The sequence below is a fragment of the Sinohyriopsis cumingii genome, chromosome 9 (assembly GCF_028554795.1).
Source record: "Sinohyriopsis cumingii isolate HCF-2022 chromosome 9, ASM2855479v2, whole genome shotgun sequence".
Lineage (NCBI taxonomy): Eukaryota > Metazoa > Mollusca > Bivalvia > Unionida > Unionidae > Sinohyriopsis > Sinohyriopsis cumingii.
In genome coordinates this window covers 8,888,619-8,906,702 of record NC_142969.1, presented here as the reverse complement: position 1 = coordinate 8,906,702, position 18,084 = coordinate 8,888,619, and the positions used below count along the sequence as shown (strand labels likewise).

Sequence of the window (18,084 nt, the reverse complement as noted above, 5' to 3'; positions counted from 1 at the left end):
CAATGTAGTGTTTTCAGGTTAGTTTCCTTCAACACTGATAGGTTAATTGGAACCTTTAATATTTAGGAATAATAGAATACGGTACAGAACGCTTTCTCATATATATATATATATATATATATATATATATATATATATATATATATATATATATATATATTAATCAAGTTATGTATATAACAAGGGAAACAATTACAAATATGACATTGCAGTCACTGAATCAACTAAACCCTTTTATTTACGCACAAAGTAAAGTAACTTTTATTATTGTTATCTTTTGATTGACATACGTATATCATAAATTATGCTGGTTGAACAGGTGACTGGATTTATTTTGTCCGTAGCAAAAGTGGTAGATTCTTTCTAAGAGGTTCCTATTTGAAAATGCAGTAGTTTAAAGGGTTATATTTTAATATATTTTAACTTTCTTTTATGCAGAACTATCGACGTAGGTTATGTTAGTCCTTCGATACATGTAGATGGTTTTGAGACACAAATAAAGGCAAACATAAGAAATGGAACTTACATCTCAGACATAACATTTACTCCAAATACAAGCGGGAAACAGAAAGTGTGCATCCAGACGTTTAATAGGGACAGGTAAAGTCATGTGATTTGTATATTCGTCTTCATTGGTTAATTGATATTATTATGATCCAATATTTTGAACATAATTGTAACCTTTGAGACTTGTTAGGTCATTTTTCTTGACCCATGCATGCATAGACTGGTAAGACATTTCGTTGAGAGAAAGAGGACTATGAGTCACATAATATAATCTACACGTTCAAACATTTGGATTAAGGTATGCGATGGATTAACGTATGCGATCAATTTAGTCATTCCCTATGCATACATTGTGGACGTTTAAGCTGTAATTGAGTGAAGGACTTGATACATTTTAACTCAGTTTGTTGGATGTAGCTTCCGCATAGGATTTTTTCGTAAAAATAAACAAAATAATTTTTCTCCAAACGTTTCTTAATGTTTAATTGCTAGGTGAAACTTGGTTCATATATGAAACGTTTTAAAGTAAAGGTTATTTGAGACAAAATGCATCAAAGAAGTTAAAGGATGTTTGTAGCGTTGACGTGATTCAAATAGATTCCTAAAATCATTTAAATTAACATATCTAAATTTTATTTTTACATGATGAAAAATATTAATGTTAGCTTTAAAAACAGTCGGAAAATGTTGTGAAAAGCTTTAAAGTGCACCCAGACTGCATTGCCTTTGATAATATTTCAAGCTTATCGTATTTACGGTGTTCATGTGGTAATAATGTACTGGAAGTGACGGCCGACAAGTACGCACAATTCTTGGTATGACGATAAACATGAAGAAACGATGATTATCTAAATGTACCAAATAACATTTAAAAAATAACATTTTAAAAATAACATTTTAACGTAGCCTTCCTTCTAACTATTAAGGTAGAACCAATACTGCTAGCAGATTATTTTCGTAACTGACGATAACCGAACTGCATCTTCTTAATGTAATACAATCAAAGTGGTGAATGAATATATCTATATAACATACAATGCCCTGATTGGTTGGGGTAGTGGTGAATGAATATATCTATATAACATACAATGCCCTGATTGGTTGGGGTAGTGGTGAATGAATATATCTATAGAACATACAATGCCCTGATTGGTTGGGGTAGTGGTGAATGAATATATCTATATAACATACAATGCCATGATTGGTTGGGGTAGTGGTGAATGAATATATCTATATAACATACAATGCCATGATTGGTTGGGGTAGTGGTGAATGAATATATCTATATAACATACAATGCCATGATTGGTTGGGGTAGTGGTGAATGAATATATCTATATAACATACAATGCCCTGATTGGTTGGGGTAGTGGTGAATGAATATATCTATATAACATACAATGCCCTGATTGGTTGGGGTAGTGGTGAATGAATATATCTATAGAACATACAAGGCCCTGATTGGTTGGGGTAGTGGTGAATGAATTATCTGTATAACATACAATGTCCTGATTGGTTGGGGTAGTGGTGAATGAATATATCTATATAACATACAATGCCATGATTGGTTGGGGTAGTGGTGAATGAATATATCTATATAACATACAATGTCTTGATTGGTTGGGGTGGCTGTGGTACGTAACGACTGGTACATATAGAAAAAGTCGTCCATGGAATATATTGCGAAGGAAAAAATTAATATTTGACCCAGTGAACTATGATGCTTTAAAGTTTAACACACTGAAATATGTGAGAGCAACATAAAATGTGCAGCCGTATTATTTACGTCACCCTTCTGTCAGGCACTGGCTTTACACTTGTATTGTAGCTTTCGCTATGAAGGCTTGCAATGATCAGACTGGAGAAAATTCCATTCCACAAGAAAAATCATAATTCAGATGTTGCATGTCTTAATATGACAGGATATATCAGGCTGTATAAATGGACAGGAATGAATTTCATTGACAGTTTTGTGTCTTTTTGTAGGGTAAACATTGACGAACTCTGTTTTGATGTGAATGTTACGGCAGGTAATGATATTAGCTATTGTTGGAAGACTTTTTTTGCACTGTACTGCCAGATGATTATAGTGTTTTATAAAGCGTTAGAGTCCTCGTCTTCCTTTTAAATAAATGATTTTGATAATGATTGTGATAATAATGATGATTTTATAAAGACAGCATTAAGTGTCATCAAGATAAATCTAGAGTTGTTTATTATTATTATTATTATTATTATTATTATTATTTCTAGTATAGTCAGATAAATAATTAATTAGCATATTATCGTGGAGCAATACTTTAATAGTTCTCGTGTGTCGAGTAAACATCAGCTGTCAGAAGTGAATATTGTTGGACTCGTGTGTCTGTCATTGTTGGACTCGTGTGTCTGTCATTGTTGGACTCGTGTGCTTGTCATTGTTGGACTCGTGTGTTTGTCATTGTTCATTATTTTACTGTTATTTAGTTAATGGATTTTAAAAAATAATGAAATTACCAATGACGTAATCAAACACAAAATCTTGAGTTGTACCTTGTCACTTGTACTATTGCTCAATATTATGCATATGAAATATAAAAATAAATGCATTCACTTTTCATCATTTTCAGATGCAGCTGTTGGTCCAGACAAGGTCGGAACTAGAAGCATTTTTACAATTATTCTGTATGAGTGTTGCTAGACTAAAATATTATTTAAATTTCCCTTGCTGTTTTAAGTATAAATATGTTTATAAATATTTTAAAACTATTTAATCGATAAAAGTCTGCATGCAAAACATGTAGTCAAACAACAATAATGGAACTTTTAAACCTGCTGCATTTTTTTGTCATCGGTTGTAATTTACTGTTTGTTATAGGACAAGCCGTATTTTATTCCACCTAGTATCACCCCGGATTCAACAGTGGTCTGCAAATCTGGAATGCCATGTCACTTGGTGTTTACAGTGACATCGGGAAATTTGAATCTAAATAGGTGGTAAGTATATTTGTGTTTCTGTCTGTGTCATTATATATATATATATATATATATATATATATATATATATATATATATATATATATATATATATATATATATATATATATAATACTGTTGCCATTCTATCTGGGGATAGCAATCCCCCCTCTGTTTGGTGTATATTTGCCATTCTATCTGGGGATAGCAATCCCCGCTCTGTTTGGTGTATATTTGCCATCTATCTGGGAATAGAAATCCCCGCTCTGTTTGGTGTATATTTGCCATTCTATCTGGGGATACCAATCACCCCTCTGTTTGGTGTATATTTGCCATTCTATCTGGGGATAGCAATCCCCCCTCTGTTTGGTGTATATTTGCCATGGAGACTCTGGGGTTAGCAATACCCCCTCTGTTTGGTGTATATTTGCCATGGAAACTCTGAGGATAGCAATCCCCCCTCTGTTTGGTGTATATTTGCCATTCTCTCTAACAACCTGTGTTTGGCTCAAATTCTGTCGCGGAATCTGGAGTAGTCTGTCACTAAATATATAACCCACTCGATGACAAATATTTTCTATTCGTTCATTTCAGTCAGATACTCTCTATCTCATATATATATATATATATATATATATATATATATATATATATATATATATATATATATATATATATATACGTCCAATTATTGATTACACTGGTCAACAGTGAAATCATTACTGACTTGAAAAGGCCCTAATCTGTAGTATTTTGGTGTGCCGAACACGAATATAACCGTGAAAAATTTGTATTGGCTCTCGTTTTGAAGATATTCATATACCTCATTTTCTATGTTTCACTGTGTAAATTTCTCCAGTAGGACTGCAGCAACATCCGGAATAATGATGTAACATTGCATAATACCATCATGCTCACATCATCCACAGTTGATTGCATCATTTTCTGATGCAATGCAATACTAATGCCATGCGGCTGCTGAAGTAAGTTGACGTCAGCAGTGTACTATACATGTGTAGGCCTATTATACTAATGCCAGGCGGCTGCTGAAGCTGACGTAAGCAGTGTACTATATAAAGCCCAATCAGATAGGTTCAGCATTTAAAATATTTTAGACGTTGTGCGAGACAGTTCAAGCTACTGTTACATAAAACTTATTATTTTATCCATTTACGTACAATAAAGAACAGTAATGCCTCGAAAGTGTGTTAATACCGCGGACAATTTTTGCTATATTTGTGGGGAAGTGACATTTGCCAACCAGAAGAAAAGTATCAATTCTCAAGTGAAGAAGGCATATCATCTTTACTTCGGATGCAAGGTTGGTGACCAAGACAAGCCTTGGGCTCCGCATATATGCTGTGCTACATGTACAACACAGCTTTCACAGTGGTTGAATTGCAAAAGGTCATCAATGCCGTTTGCAGTCCCAATGGTGTGGAGAGAGCCAAGCAACCACCTAAATGACTGTTACTTCTGCTTGGTTCCTCCTCTTTCCGGCGGAATAACGAAGCGAAAGAAGTCGAGAATAGTCTACCCAAACATTCCGTCTGCATTGAGACCAGTTCCACATGGTGAGGGACTTCCTATTCCAGAACCTCCAGCAGAATATTCTCTTGATTCATCTGACGAAGACAAAGGTGAGTCGACCTGTTCTTCTCCTGGTCCATCAGCATGCAGTGATCCAGATTTTCACTGTGGTGCATCATCAACCCCACACAGAATAACACAGGAAGAACTAAATGACCTGATTCGTGATTTGGACTTATCAAAGAACAAGGCAGAATTGCTAGGATCAAGACTCCAACAATGGAATCTTCTAGAAGAAGATGTCACAATTACTGCATATCGAAAGCGCCACCAGCAATTGGAGCCTTTCTTCAGAAAGGAAAGTAATCTGATATTCTGTTCCGATATTGAGGGCCTCATGAATGCTTTAAAAATCACTCATGACCCACAAGAATGGAGACTATTTGTGGACTCTTCGAAACTGAGTCTCAAGGCTGTGCTTTTGCACAATGGAAACATTCTTCCATCTATTCCAGTAGCGTATGCTGTCCACATGAAAGAGACATACGATAACTTAAGGCAGCTACTGAATTCCATTGAGTATAACAAGTACAGCTGGCACGTCTGTGGTGATTTGAAGGTAGTTGCCCTTTTAATGGGACTGCAGCAAGGATATACAAAATACATGTGTTTCTTATGCGAGTGGGATAGCCGAGCAAGGGAAATGCACTACATGAGGAAGGAATGGACTCACAGGCAGAATGTAGCCATTGGAGAGAAGAATATCCAACACCCAGCTCTGCTTGAGGCTCAGAAAATCTTGCTACCACCCCTTCACATCAAACTAGGTTTGATGAAGAACTTCGTGAAAGCCATTGACCGGACTTTGCCAGCATTCCGATACCTGCATGAAAAATTCCCTCGACTCAGCGAAGCAAAGATTAAAGAGGGAGTTTTTGTGGGTCCTCAGATTCGAGAGCTTTTCAAAGATGACCGGTTCAACAACTTGCTGGAAGGTGACGCGAAACAAGCATGGAATGCTTTTCGCCTAGTTTCTACAAACTTCCTCGGAAATGTTAGGGCAGAAAACTATAAGGAACTAGTAGAAGACATGTTGATGAAGTATAAGAAACTTGGCTGCAATATGTCTCTAAAGATTCACTTCCTTCATTCCCATTTGGATTTCTTTCCTAGCAACTGTGGTATTGTTAGTGATGAACACGGCGAACGTTTTCATCAAGATATCGCAACAATGGAACAAAGATACCAGGGAAAATGGTCCACTACAATGCTGGCTGACTACTGCTGGACACTCCTCAGAGATGCTCCCGAACAGCTGTACAAGAGACAGGCGAAGAAATCTAAGATGTAGTCAATGATTTGATTTTTTATAGGTAGGCTATTACAGTTGACCTTTTACTATTGGAATGCATTTCGTTATGTAAACATTAATTTCTTGCAGATTACAAAAAAACTAGAGTCAATTTTGCAATTTGACTGTCATATTCGTGTTCAGCACATAAAAATTGATAAGAATTGACTAATTTTATTTCAGTAACATGACTTTTGTAAAAATTTGTTGTCCAGTGTTACTGGCTAAGAGAACGAAATAAACACCCATGGAAGTGAAAACAGTTAAATGCTTTGCCTTCTCTGTAGTTTTCAACATCATTTGGATTAAAGAAAAAGAAATCCTTTGCTACAATATTCGGTTATATCTGAAGGGCAGTTGGTCACTCATCTCGAAATAATCATAGCTTGTCGTTGACCCAACAGCTCGACTAGGTCAACATGATCGCGAGGTCTTATATTTAAGTTTTTGAACCGATTAAAACTATCAAAGAAATATTATGAAAGGAACGATGTTAAAGATTAACGTTTGGTCATAGATGTAATGTTAAAGATACACGTTTGGTCATAGATGTAATGTTACAGATAAACGTTTGGTCATAGATGTAATGTTAAAGATAAAGGTTTGGTCATAGATGTAATGTTAAAGATAAACGTTTGGTCATAGATGTAATGTTAAAGATAAAGGTTTGGTCATAGATGTAATGTTACAGATAAACGTTTGGTCATAGATGTAATGTTACAGATAAACGTTTGGTCATAGATGTAATGTTAAAGATAAAGGTTTGGTCATAGATGTAATGTTAAAGATAAACGTTTGGTCATAGATGTAATGTTAAAGATAAACGTTTGGTCATAGATGTAATGTTAAAGATGAACGTTTGGTCATAGATGTAATGTTAAAGATGAACGTTTGGTCATAGATGTAATGTTAAAGATAAACGTTTGGTCATAGATTATCAGCCTAAGGAATGCAAGTCTGATTTGTTGATTTGTGTAGGAGGGTTTAAAATTATACATCGAAACACATGGATATTACTATTATTTGACGGCATCTTTTATCACGGAGAAAGCAGTTATCACAGATAGTTTATCTTAAAACATAATACAAATGTAAAGAAAGAAAACGCCTTACACGTTCCAGTCTGTAAGTCAGTCAATATTTCTTTCTTTATAAACAAGTCAGAGGAGGAAATTGTGCACAGTACATTTTTAAGGAATAATGTTCAGGTTTGCTTCTAAATCTGATGTGAAATACACAAAGGCGGGTTTAATTTTAACCATCTCTTTCTCAATAGTCTGAACCTATCTTTATATAAAATATATACATGATCATCTAGCAGTACATCATTATAACAAAATCATTTATTTCTTATCTTCTAGTTCAAACGTGAAATTAGTAGAAGGTCTGAACGATGATTTTCACATATTTACAACTTGTGAAAACTGTATGGATGGACTTGCAGCAGTAGACAATTGTACGATGGACGTGGTATTCAATCCAGCAACATCGGATCTTGGAAGTCGTCGCATCTGCGTTGAAGCCGGACCAGTGTGGTACTTATTACATTGCTATGTTATGTTTAAGTCAAAATAATTATTTCATGTAGTGACTATATTTTTTGTAATAAATTACTGGCATATTGTGAAGTGAATACCCTGGTACTCCATACAGCTGCTATTTATTGTGAAGATAATGTGCAGTGATTGTACCTTTAACATATTACAATAGCCCCAACGCATAAACTGAATGAAATAAAAACAAACAAAATCCATAAGATATGAATATACTTTACAAATTCCAGGAAAGCTACAATGAAATTCTACTCCCACAAATTTCATTCTTAAATATGTTTGATTCAATATACCTTTTAAAGTATCCCAACATTACGTCACTGAATAAGTGGGAAATAAAAAGGTGAAAGTAAACATAGGAATGAAAACCAAAACTCTTAGACAGTTTGCAATACACAGATAATATCCATGTTCACTCATATTAACATAATTATACCAATACTGTAAAGGATTACATTAAATGTTTCCTTCAGAAGCAGCTATATGCTATTAGTGACCACTTTTGAATATTATATTTTCATTCAATGACTAAACCTCACAGTGTATATCTTTATTATGCAATGAAGCATGTAATACTTTTTATAGTGTTTAAAATAACAATGATGTCACTGATATTATCCAATGAAGAAAATGTGACGAAGAAACCTGGATTGATTTGTAAGCAGATCAATTCTTGTTATATAGTACCGATGAAAAGTTAAGTATTACAAAGTTAAGGTAATTATTGCAAACATACAAGCTATAGAAATGTAAACCTTTTGTAATAATCGGAAACATACTGTCCTACACAGTAAAAAGTTGAAAGATAAACATTATAACATTCTTTTAAAGGCAAACAAAAACCCTGATATACAAAAATCTAAAAAGCGAGAAAGGAAAGAACTACAAAATGAACAGATTGTAGTCTATATCTTTTATCATAAAAATCTTCTCAGATACATGTGTGTTAGATGATGTCTCATTGTTTAAAATAGATTTTGTTTCATTCCATAAATGATCACACGTTAATACTTGATCCATAAGAATAAATTTTAGCACACAGTATAAACGTGAGAGTCAAATTAGTCATGTAGGTACATATACTTGTCTTAATTAAAATATTAATTGTTGTTCTAAAATTCAATGCTAATTTAGTTGAGCCAAAATATGTTCATTCCTAATTATTGAATAACCTTCATTGTCATCAGAAAAAATCTAGACAAAAATTATTGATCGCTATGAACTTTTATAACGACAGACAGGTATTAAATTGGGTCAAAGAAGTTGACTTCGGGACAAATCATTACCTGTGCCGGGTAATACAAATTTCCTCCATAATTCAGCGCCTTCATTGCGAGATCATAGTGTGCCATTCAGTCTGGTTATCCTGGAACGCATCTCTTGCCTGACCTTATCCAAAAATTAGCCACGTATCGTAACGTCGATTTGTGGTTGGTATTTCTTGGTCCGTTTGCATCATGACTTTCCAAGAAATACTGATGGAAGAGGAGGAAAATAATTTGAGTAATTACACTATGAAGATATATGTAGTACTATTCTCCAAAATGACACCTATTGCTGAAATATTAGATCCCAAACGCCTAAATTACCGGTATGATCTGTACCTGGATGACGTTGAGTGTCTAGTTATGGAAAATACTTATTTTAAAAAAGAGAAACATCTCTGCTTTTCATGCGTTGCATGAAGTTACACACTTCTAAACATGTCTGCTATTTACTTTGACATTCGTTACTAAAAACCTTTTACCTAAAGTGATGGATAAACAATCGTTCAATGAATTTTGAAAAAAGTCAGAACCAAACAAAACTTATACTCGTTCTGAAAAACAAATATGTACTATCTCAGTAACTTATATTTGAATATCATTAATGGCAATAATTCTGTTGATTAAATCCCACATTCGATAGAATTTCATTGACATATTTCATAGAGGTTGTCTATCACAAAAATCTAGAAGTCCGCAACAAAAGCAGCATTTTCCCGACGCTATGGTCACTTTACATTATTCCTCATCACATACAAGTGCATTCTTTCTGAAGTTTTAAAATTTGAATAATATTGTTTCCTTCCGGTTACTTACCACATGGCTTCTATAATTTATTTGTTTTATCAAATACAAAAAGATATATTTATACAATGACACTTTATACAATAAAACACATACCATCAGGTTACGAATATATTTGTTGTTGGTAACTACCTCATTACTGACGCAAAACCGAGGCACATTATAGATTTCTATTCTCAGACAGAACACTATTTCTTTTTGCTGTACGTACACCGTGCTTCTATTCGTCCTACTCGATAATCGTCACAAGCATATAACATCTGCAATAGGAAGCTAAATATCGTTTATATTTTGGATTCACAGGAATGGAATGATCGGAAATATACGTTGTTTTTACTTGGAGGTCGTCAGCGGAAGCTTGGATTGTAAGTAAATAATTTTAAAATCTTCTAAAGTTTGGTATTTGGACAAGTAAGGACAAATTAATAGGAAAGAAATTAAATGTCACCCTCGTTTTATCGTTCATAAACACGGGTACATTATTCAATTTTACATGTATTTGTTTTCTCTCCAAGTCTAATCATGAAAAACAAGTTTGTTTCACTGAGTTTATCAAAAGATGTTCAACGAGATTTAGGAAAGAGGACTTGATTCCGTATTAAGTTTGAAGTTTTGCTATTCGGAGAAATAATCAATATGAAAAGGGAACGAGAACAAAAACAGAAGGTCAATGATAATGTGCTTGTTTTTGGCATCAGTAGAAACATTTGTATAGCTTCCCATACACACACTTACTTCTGAATTGGACGCTGTCAACTACAGCAAATAGCATTACAGTTTAAACAAAAATAACCATTTTCATACAATATCTTCTAGTAGGCGGCCCCTGTAAAAAGCTCCATTGCCGGAACGGTGGGTTCTGTGCTGCATTCGACGGAGGAAGTGGGCGACCCGTTTGTCACTGTTCAAGTGTTTTCTCGGGAGCAGAATGTGAAACAGGTACCCTGTTCAAGGAGTTTGACAGAACTCTCTCTCTCTCTCTCTTTCTCTTTCTCTTTCTCTCTCTCTCTCTCTCTCTCTCTCTCTCATCAATAGCAATATTTGGTAAGTGTTACTGCATTTGAATTATTATTCTTTATAGAAAATAATGTATATTTCATGCAATGATAACATGACAAGTGGTTTCGCAGTCTACAACATTTTAATAATTCTCACCTTTGCAATAAAAAAAACTTCCATTTATAGGGAAAATTAATATCATAATTTGTATAGCATTACGATAAAAACGTCATTGTTTCTAATGAAATTTGGACAACTGTTTCTTATTGACAAACCATATTTTTGTAATTTTTTTTTACAGAGGAATATTCATCTATCACAGATAATACAAACAGAGTAAGTGATAACACCGCACTATTCCATGTCCAATAATATTTGAAATAACTTTCAGAGCATTTATCTGCATGTGTCCAGCAATAAAATGTCCTAAAGTAAATAAATAAAAGTTGACTTATTGCTATTAATATGAAACACTTAGAACATATGTCACCCATTTTCCCCCAAAATACGAACCATTATTATTGCCAATGTTTTACAGTACACGGACTAGACTGGATCTGATACAGCTATTTTTAATGTGCGGTGCATACATACGCTAAGAAACTGCTCGTAATAATATAAATAGGAGATCGTCTTGAAGTTGTTCAAAATTTATCTCCTTTGCACCTGCTTGGTCTAGCGATTAAGAAAAAAAAAATCAAAGGTGAATTTGAAAGTTTCAAATTATTTACTGTTGGCACCACATACCATTTTAGCCATCGTTCGGGAACTTTGCCTTGCCAGTGGAAATTCGCTGCAGCATCAACGAAACCTGTGTTGTTCCTTACAGAATTCTAGGGCAACCACCTGACACGTAAGTTGTATTCTTGTTATTTTCAAGTCATATTTAATAACTTAATGTATATTTGTTTTCAAAATAAATGAGACTACACTAGTGAGAGAGTTTATTGTTATTCTGTTTAATTGATAAAATATCTCTGTAATAAATAATTTTGCTTATTTTATTAAATTTTATAAACGTTATCCTCTAAATAAGAATCGGATACCAAGTCGTCGTGAAAAGAGATGAATCTATGACAAAATACTCATTAAAATGATACTACAACCTTGAGACCTATTGTGTTATCATTCCTTACTGATTTATACAACAAATGTTTATTATAGCCCAATCGTTGAGCTTGGGAACGTGTCTTCCACCATCGTCATCGAGAGTCTCGTCATTAACAGTACAGACTCCGTGTGTATAAATTATGAAGGCTACGTAAAATTCAAACCAACCGCCAATGGTACTAAGACAGTATGTATTCAGATCAAGGCAAATAGAAGGTGAGGGTAACTCATGGTCAAACAGGTAAACACTATCTAGGAAACGGTTGACACAGCAATGTCTGATGCATGACATGCATTTATGTAATGGCCTATCATTTTGAAGCATGCATTTTTGCCAAGCTACTTAGTTTATTTTTTTCACCTTTCCTTTTCGCAGTGGATATAGCTTTTATCTATAAAGTGAAATTAAACATTGAACGATACGATCGATATCATTATTAAATAATTGCTATGAAAGATTTGTTTCATCTAGATGACATGTTACGTGATTTGCTATAATTGACTGTGCTGTATATCCACATTGATATTCAACGTAAATACTTTACGTGCGGTGTTCCAGTAATAATTTATGCTAGCGGACATTGTCTAGCGCATTTTAGTTGGTGCTAAACAACTATAGAGTCAAATCAGTCTATTACAAGGAAAACATTACGGCAGAATACGTAAATTGTGACGTAGAAGCATAAACTACGTCATGGTAGAATTTTAATTTATTTGCGGAACCGTCAAAAAACAATTATAATAAAATTTCAATTTTTATGTGTATGTGTTCGGTTTTGTTTTATGGAAATCAATTTGAATACAATTCACTCTAATATATAAGGTATGTACTAAATATGTAATACTATTTCTACTGTTTGATATTGTGATCTCGACAGAAGTCGCGTGGCTTGAAATCTCGATCCGTTGTACTTTGATCTCGACCGCAATATAAAATCGTACAAACAACATAGTATATAATTGCCACTACAAATCAACTGCGTCAGACGTTCCATTAAATTTTCCACTTATTTGATGTTGTCAAGTTCTTATTATGTGCTGTTAAACAAAACCAGGACCAAATAGGTTTGTTGCTAGGTGTATAACGTCGACACAAGACCATCACGACGCAGTAGTTAAATCATGTCACATGGTGTTTTCAATTCATGCACGTCATAATAATACAAGAGTTCTTTTAAAACATGCATGCAGTTAAGTTTGTGAAAAGTAATTTATGTGTTATTATTAAAAAGAGATATGTAGTAAATAAATTAGTGTTTGTACTGATGAATATAAAGGTCTCGTGCGATGTAATCGGATATCGAAATCTCATCGAATTGTACTTCGGTCTCGCTCACAATACTCAACACTACAAATCCGACAATGTAGAAATATTGTGTTGCCATGACGTTACTTACTTTTACCGGATGTTATCAGCTTCTCTGGCGTTATACAGGCACCTTCGTTATTCTGATACATGTTTAGTTCAGTTTTCCACTAATTCATGAAATAAAGCGATTATAGTCCCGGCCTCCAAGAACTACTAGTAGAAGCAGCTAACAAAAGTTTTACGCTCCACAGCTACCATTTCCCCGAAATTACCTGAGAGGAAAAAGGACCGTGGAGAAATGTAAAAGAGCGGAAGAAAAACGAGGAAATTCTCTAAAAAAAATCCCTTCTAAAGGCTACCAATATTGCCTCCTATCCAGGGAACCATTTCGGCTTGGTATCCCGTTTCGATAAAACTAGTATGTACACTAACTTGATCCGTCGATCCACCGGTTCAAAATTCAACCTTTTATGACCTAACAGAGACCAAACTTTTTATATGTCGCTCAGATGTTTCTTGATGTCCGGCATCTAAAACGAACACGATTGTTAGAACGTAGGAAAATTTTACAACTTGTTTTGATTTGACCCAATTGCACAGGTGGCTAACACATTATTGGCATTTTTTATTGTCCATTAGTACAACTAAACTAAATCTGACTAAGTACGGGCTGGCCTTCTGGGGAATGCACGACATCCATGGCTGGCTTGCCGAGGTTGCTTGCCCTCTTGCCTCTCTCGGACATCGTATAACGGTGGAGATATGGAACAATTTCCACCCGCCTAAAGGTAGGTGTCCCGATGTGACGTCATCGCAACGGGCGTTACATACTGTTTTGGTCGACACCAAAACAGAAAATACGGACTGAAATCAACTCTTTGTTAACATGAGTATGTGTTGGGCCCATTTCCACTCATGAAAGCCCTTCATTCGGATCGTTAGAGACATAGTCCTACGACCTGACGGCTAAATAAGCAGTGCTCCTTGAGCACATAAATGCCTGGGGGATGTGATACTAATTCGTTCCAGTCGCACATGCCGTTCTAGGCGCACGCGACGTAAATCCAACCAACCAATCAATCAATCAATCAATTTCGATTAGTTTGACATTTTATGAACTAGTAAACTAATAATACTGACCTTCACCTCAAACAATTTCAGTAATTTATAATGTTTTTTTTTCTTCCAGAGACAGTTTGCAAGATTTGTAAAATTCAATTTGAATAATAGCAAACGATATTCTTTTTTCATATTCAGCGCCATTCGCGCCACTGAGGAAGTCTGTTTTAGAGTTATTATAGATGGTATGTAATAATAATGTCATGTTCTGAGAAACTGTGATGAAAATAGTATAATATATTTTGATAATTTTTTTTTGCCATTAATTAATTCCTCAAACTTTCCTTTTTCGTGTTAAAGCTTTCACATAATGTTTTTGTTGTTACGAAGTCTTTTGACATTCCTCTTTTATGTTTTAACTTTCAAAATAATTTCGTTATTGTTTCGGGTTATTGTATATACAGTTCAATATTTCAGGTGTATCGGGTGCATTTATTGTGCAAATCTTAAATGTTTTTCACAAGTAACTTTGTTACGGTCACATCTGAGGTGAACTGAACTTGGAGCTGTTTTCGTGTAATTACGAATAAAAATACTGACTTGTATCCATTTTAAAAAAAAGATTTTATAAGGCATCAAAATGCAGTACAAGTTGTCAAAGCACATTTTACTATGATCTGTAGATTTGTTCGTGATCTGTTGTGATACTTCTATTACGAAATTGTCTTTTCCTGCATTGCCTATTTCGCAATAATATTTATACTTTGCAGGACAATTCACGAGAACTGCAGTTGACACGGTAATATATTTTACAGTTGATCTCTTTATAGGTGAATTCTATTTCTGATAGACATGATATGTGAAGGGGTTGTTTTAAGCATGCTCTTTTTTCTCTCCCAGATCGTTTAATATAAGATATTGATATTATTGGCGGAGATTACTATTAGAGTATGTTCCTTCTAAATGGTATACATAAGGAATGTGACTTAAAGTCGCAGTCGTAAATCTTTAAACAGTTATCAAGAAAAAGTGGCCACCGCTTGCTTTGAAAGGTCCGGTTTTTTATGCATATAAAGGTCTGTTTTGGAGGTATATAAGCCAGTTAAAAGCTCATGCCAATGTGTCATCTGCAAATAAAAGTTCAAGGAGAAGGTGATAACATCTGGCTATAAAATACAAAAACGAGCTACGAATCTCTTTCCAAACAGTTGATAACAAAATGAAAGTTTATCAGGGCACTTTCAATAATTTAACTCAAATGTGGAAAAGGTCGCGTTGAAGAGGAATCCTGATGCTACTTTCGTTCCCCCAAGCAGCCAGGCACGCTGTTTGATTGTAGAAAGTATTAGATAAATACTGTCGATTTTTATCTTTCAGTCACGACCATACTATATTCATCCGACGTTGCCTGATGGATCAGCTGTCATGTGTCAAACTGGGTCCTCGTGTCACATTTTTGTATATACAACAACGAAAAATTCGAAATGGTATGGTGAATTAGTGTGAAAATAGACCGTCAAGAAAATATTGTTGTACACCCAAAAGGTGCCATTTCTTTAACGAATGTGTCAAGTGATCAAACGATGAAATATGTCTTTGAATGTTACTGTCAAGAATTACTTCATTTATCTCTTGACAAATTATTAATAGTCTTTTTATTTCAACGTTATGAAAAGAGAATTTTCGGGGAGTGAAGTCAAATAAAAATATAGATGTATTCTATAAATGCGCCACGAGATCCGTTAATGCTCAAATACATTTACCAACACGATCGACTGTCTTATGAAAATTGTCGAGATCAACCAACGAGCAATGTATTTCTCGAAAACTCGAATAAGGTATTAATATTATGCGTTTTGGTTTAAATATTGCATGTCGACTTAGTTTCTGAATGCACATGGCCTGTATAATATCTTCGTGTAAGAATGTTTTAATTCATATACATGTTCGACATCTTTTTGACCCTTTGATGATTGAATCGCTTCTATTTAATTTCTTTATTTTTGGTAATGAAACTGAATTTTAAAAAATTCCAGTAGAAAATTTATAACAAGTTACAGTTTTGTAGTATAATACAATACACTAAGGTAGAATGTTAATGCATGGTCATTTTTGAACAAGGAAGATACCCAAACGACAAACCAGCAAATATCACAAGACAGTGCTTTGTTATATATGGTAGTGTTTCATCCTAACCAAATGATATTACTTGAAAATAATTGGGGTGACCAATAAGGAAGGATTAATATTAAATGCATCAAATTGTTTTTCCCCGGACAGAATGTAGTCTGAACCATCCTAAAACAAATGAAATTGCTGTGTTCGGACATTGTTTTGGATTGTCTGGTATTCATACTCGAATTATCTGTTTGTAAATAATGAATATTTGACAATATCATTAGCCAAAATATTGATTGTGGCTTTGACATTTATGTCTTATGACGAACTTCAATGACGGATACTAACATAACATTGAGACAGAAACTCGTTTTCAACGTATGATGTAAACATAGTCTTAATCTGGCATAATAGATACATGCTTTGAAGACGCCTGTCAGAATCAGCTCCCTCAGTATCATGTACCAGTGCGATCTCATAATAGGATACCCGCGGATTGAGTTAGAGTGTTAGACGCTCGCAATTGGTAATATTATTTTTCTAAAAATTTTACATTCAAATTTCTGTTGAAATTGTGTCATGTGCATGTGTTGAGCACTTATTGTTGACCAATCAAAAAATGCCTCTCGGAAAATTTTGCATTAGTATGATATGAGTGGTGTAATTTGATTTCAGCTCGACAGTTTCGGAGGTAACACACTACACGAATGGTCTACATATATTTTTCCCTATATCAAGGCAGGGGTATGATTGTGTGACAGATGTATCCTACATCCCATTGGCAACCATGGAGGGACAAACTGAGAGGATATGCCTTCAGGCATCATTACCCGGGTTAGTAGCCTAATGGCTTAGATTATCAACATCGATGATTACATTTTGTTTTTTAGGTTTATCATTTTTAAATACAAAGAATTGCTTGCTTTTCAATTAGTTTGTGATAAACAGATTGCTGATTAACAATACATCAGCATATAAAATGCTATAATGTTCCGTAATAGTTTTAGCCATGGATGAAAATATATAATCTTTCCAAACGTGCAATGTTATAAACTTGATTAAAGTCTTATTGTTCCAGTCATTATGGCCATGGTCAATGACAGTCACGTGTCTCAACTGTTTGCTTCAGATTCAAAGGAGAAGTAAGATGTTACGATGTCCTTTCGATTTCCAAAGTTAATGGTAGGTAGAGAATGAATCATGCATGTTGCTATTTGAAATGTATAATTTAACATTTGTTTTATTTTATATACAATGTGTCCACACACACACACACACACACACACACATATTCACTGCACGTTACATATGCGATACCCTATGTCTTTGGTTTATATAACGTCCTGTGGTTTGAAGCTGCATTACAATTGAGGCGTGCAAATTATTTTTGCCAGCGATGGTTGACTCTACCGTCTGCTACTTTTTGATGTTATGTTCATTGTAACCTTCTGTTCTACTAAATCAATTATCGTTTTAATATGTTTTTAAAAAATATATATTATGTTTGCTCTGTACAAATCTATG

General features: G+C 34.3%; 1 protein-coding gene across 1 annotated transcript in view; it reads left to right on the top strand.

Moving 5' to 3' along the window:
* Positions 1-18,084, top strand: part of LOC149791250 (uncharacterized) — an 81,882-nt gene that overhangs the window by 62,723 nt on the left and 1,075 nt on the right. Inside the window, exons 30-44 of the mRNA XM_089971321.1 lie at positions 439-600; positions 2,494-2,537; positions 3,117-3,139; positions 3,365-3,483; positions 7,705-7,878; positions 10,269-10,330; positions 10,782-10,904; positions 11,266-11,300; positions 11,720-11,817; positions 12,129-12,290; positions 14,641-14,687; positions 15,213-15,241; positions 15,820-15,929; positions 17,236-17,394; positions 17,690-17,742. Coding sequence (XP_089827447.1) covers positions 439-600; positions 2,494-2,537; positions 3,117-3,139; positions 3,365-3,483; positions 7,705-7,878; positions 10,269-10,330; positions 10,782-10,904; positions 11,266-11,300; positions 11,720-11,817; positions 12,129-12,290; positions 14,641-14,687; positions 15,213-15,241; positions 15,820-15,929; positions 17,236-17,394; positions 17,690-17,742 — 1,400 coding nt within the window. The remainder of the gene's footprint in view (positions 1-438; positions 601-2,493; positions 2,538-3,116; positions 3,140-3,364; positions 3,484-7,704; positions 7,879-10,268; positions 10,331-10,781; positions 10,905-11,265; positions 11,301-11,719; positions 11,818-12,128; positions 12,291-14,640; positions 14,688-15,212; positions 15,242-15,819; positions 15,930-17,235; positions 17,395-17,689; positions 17,743-18,084) is intronic.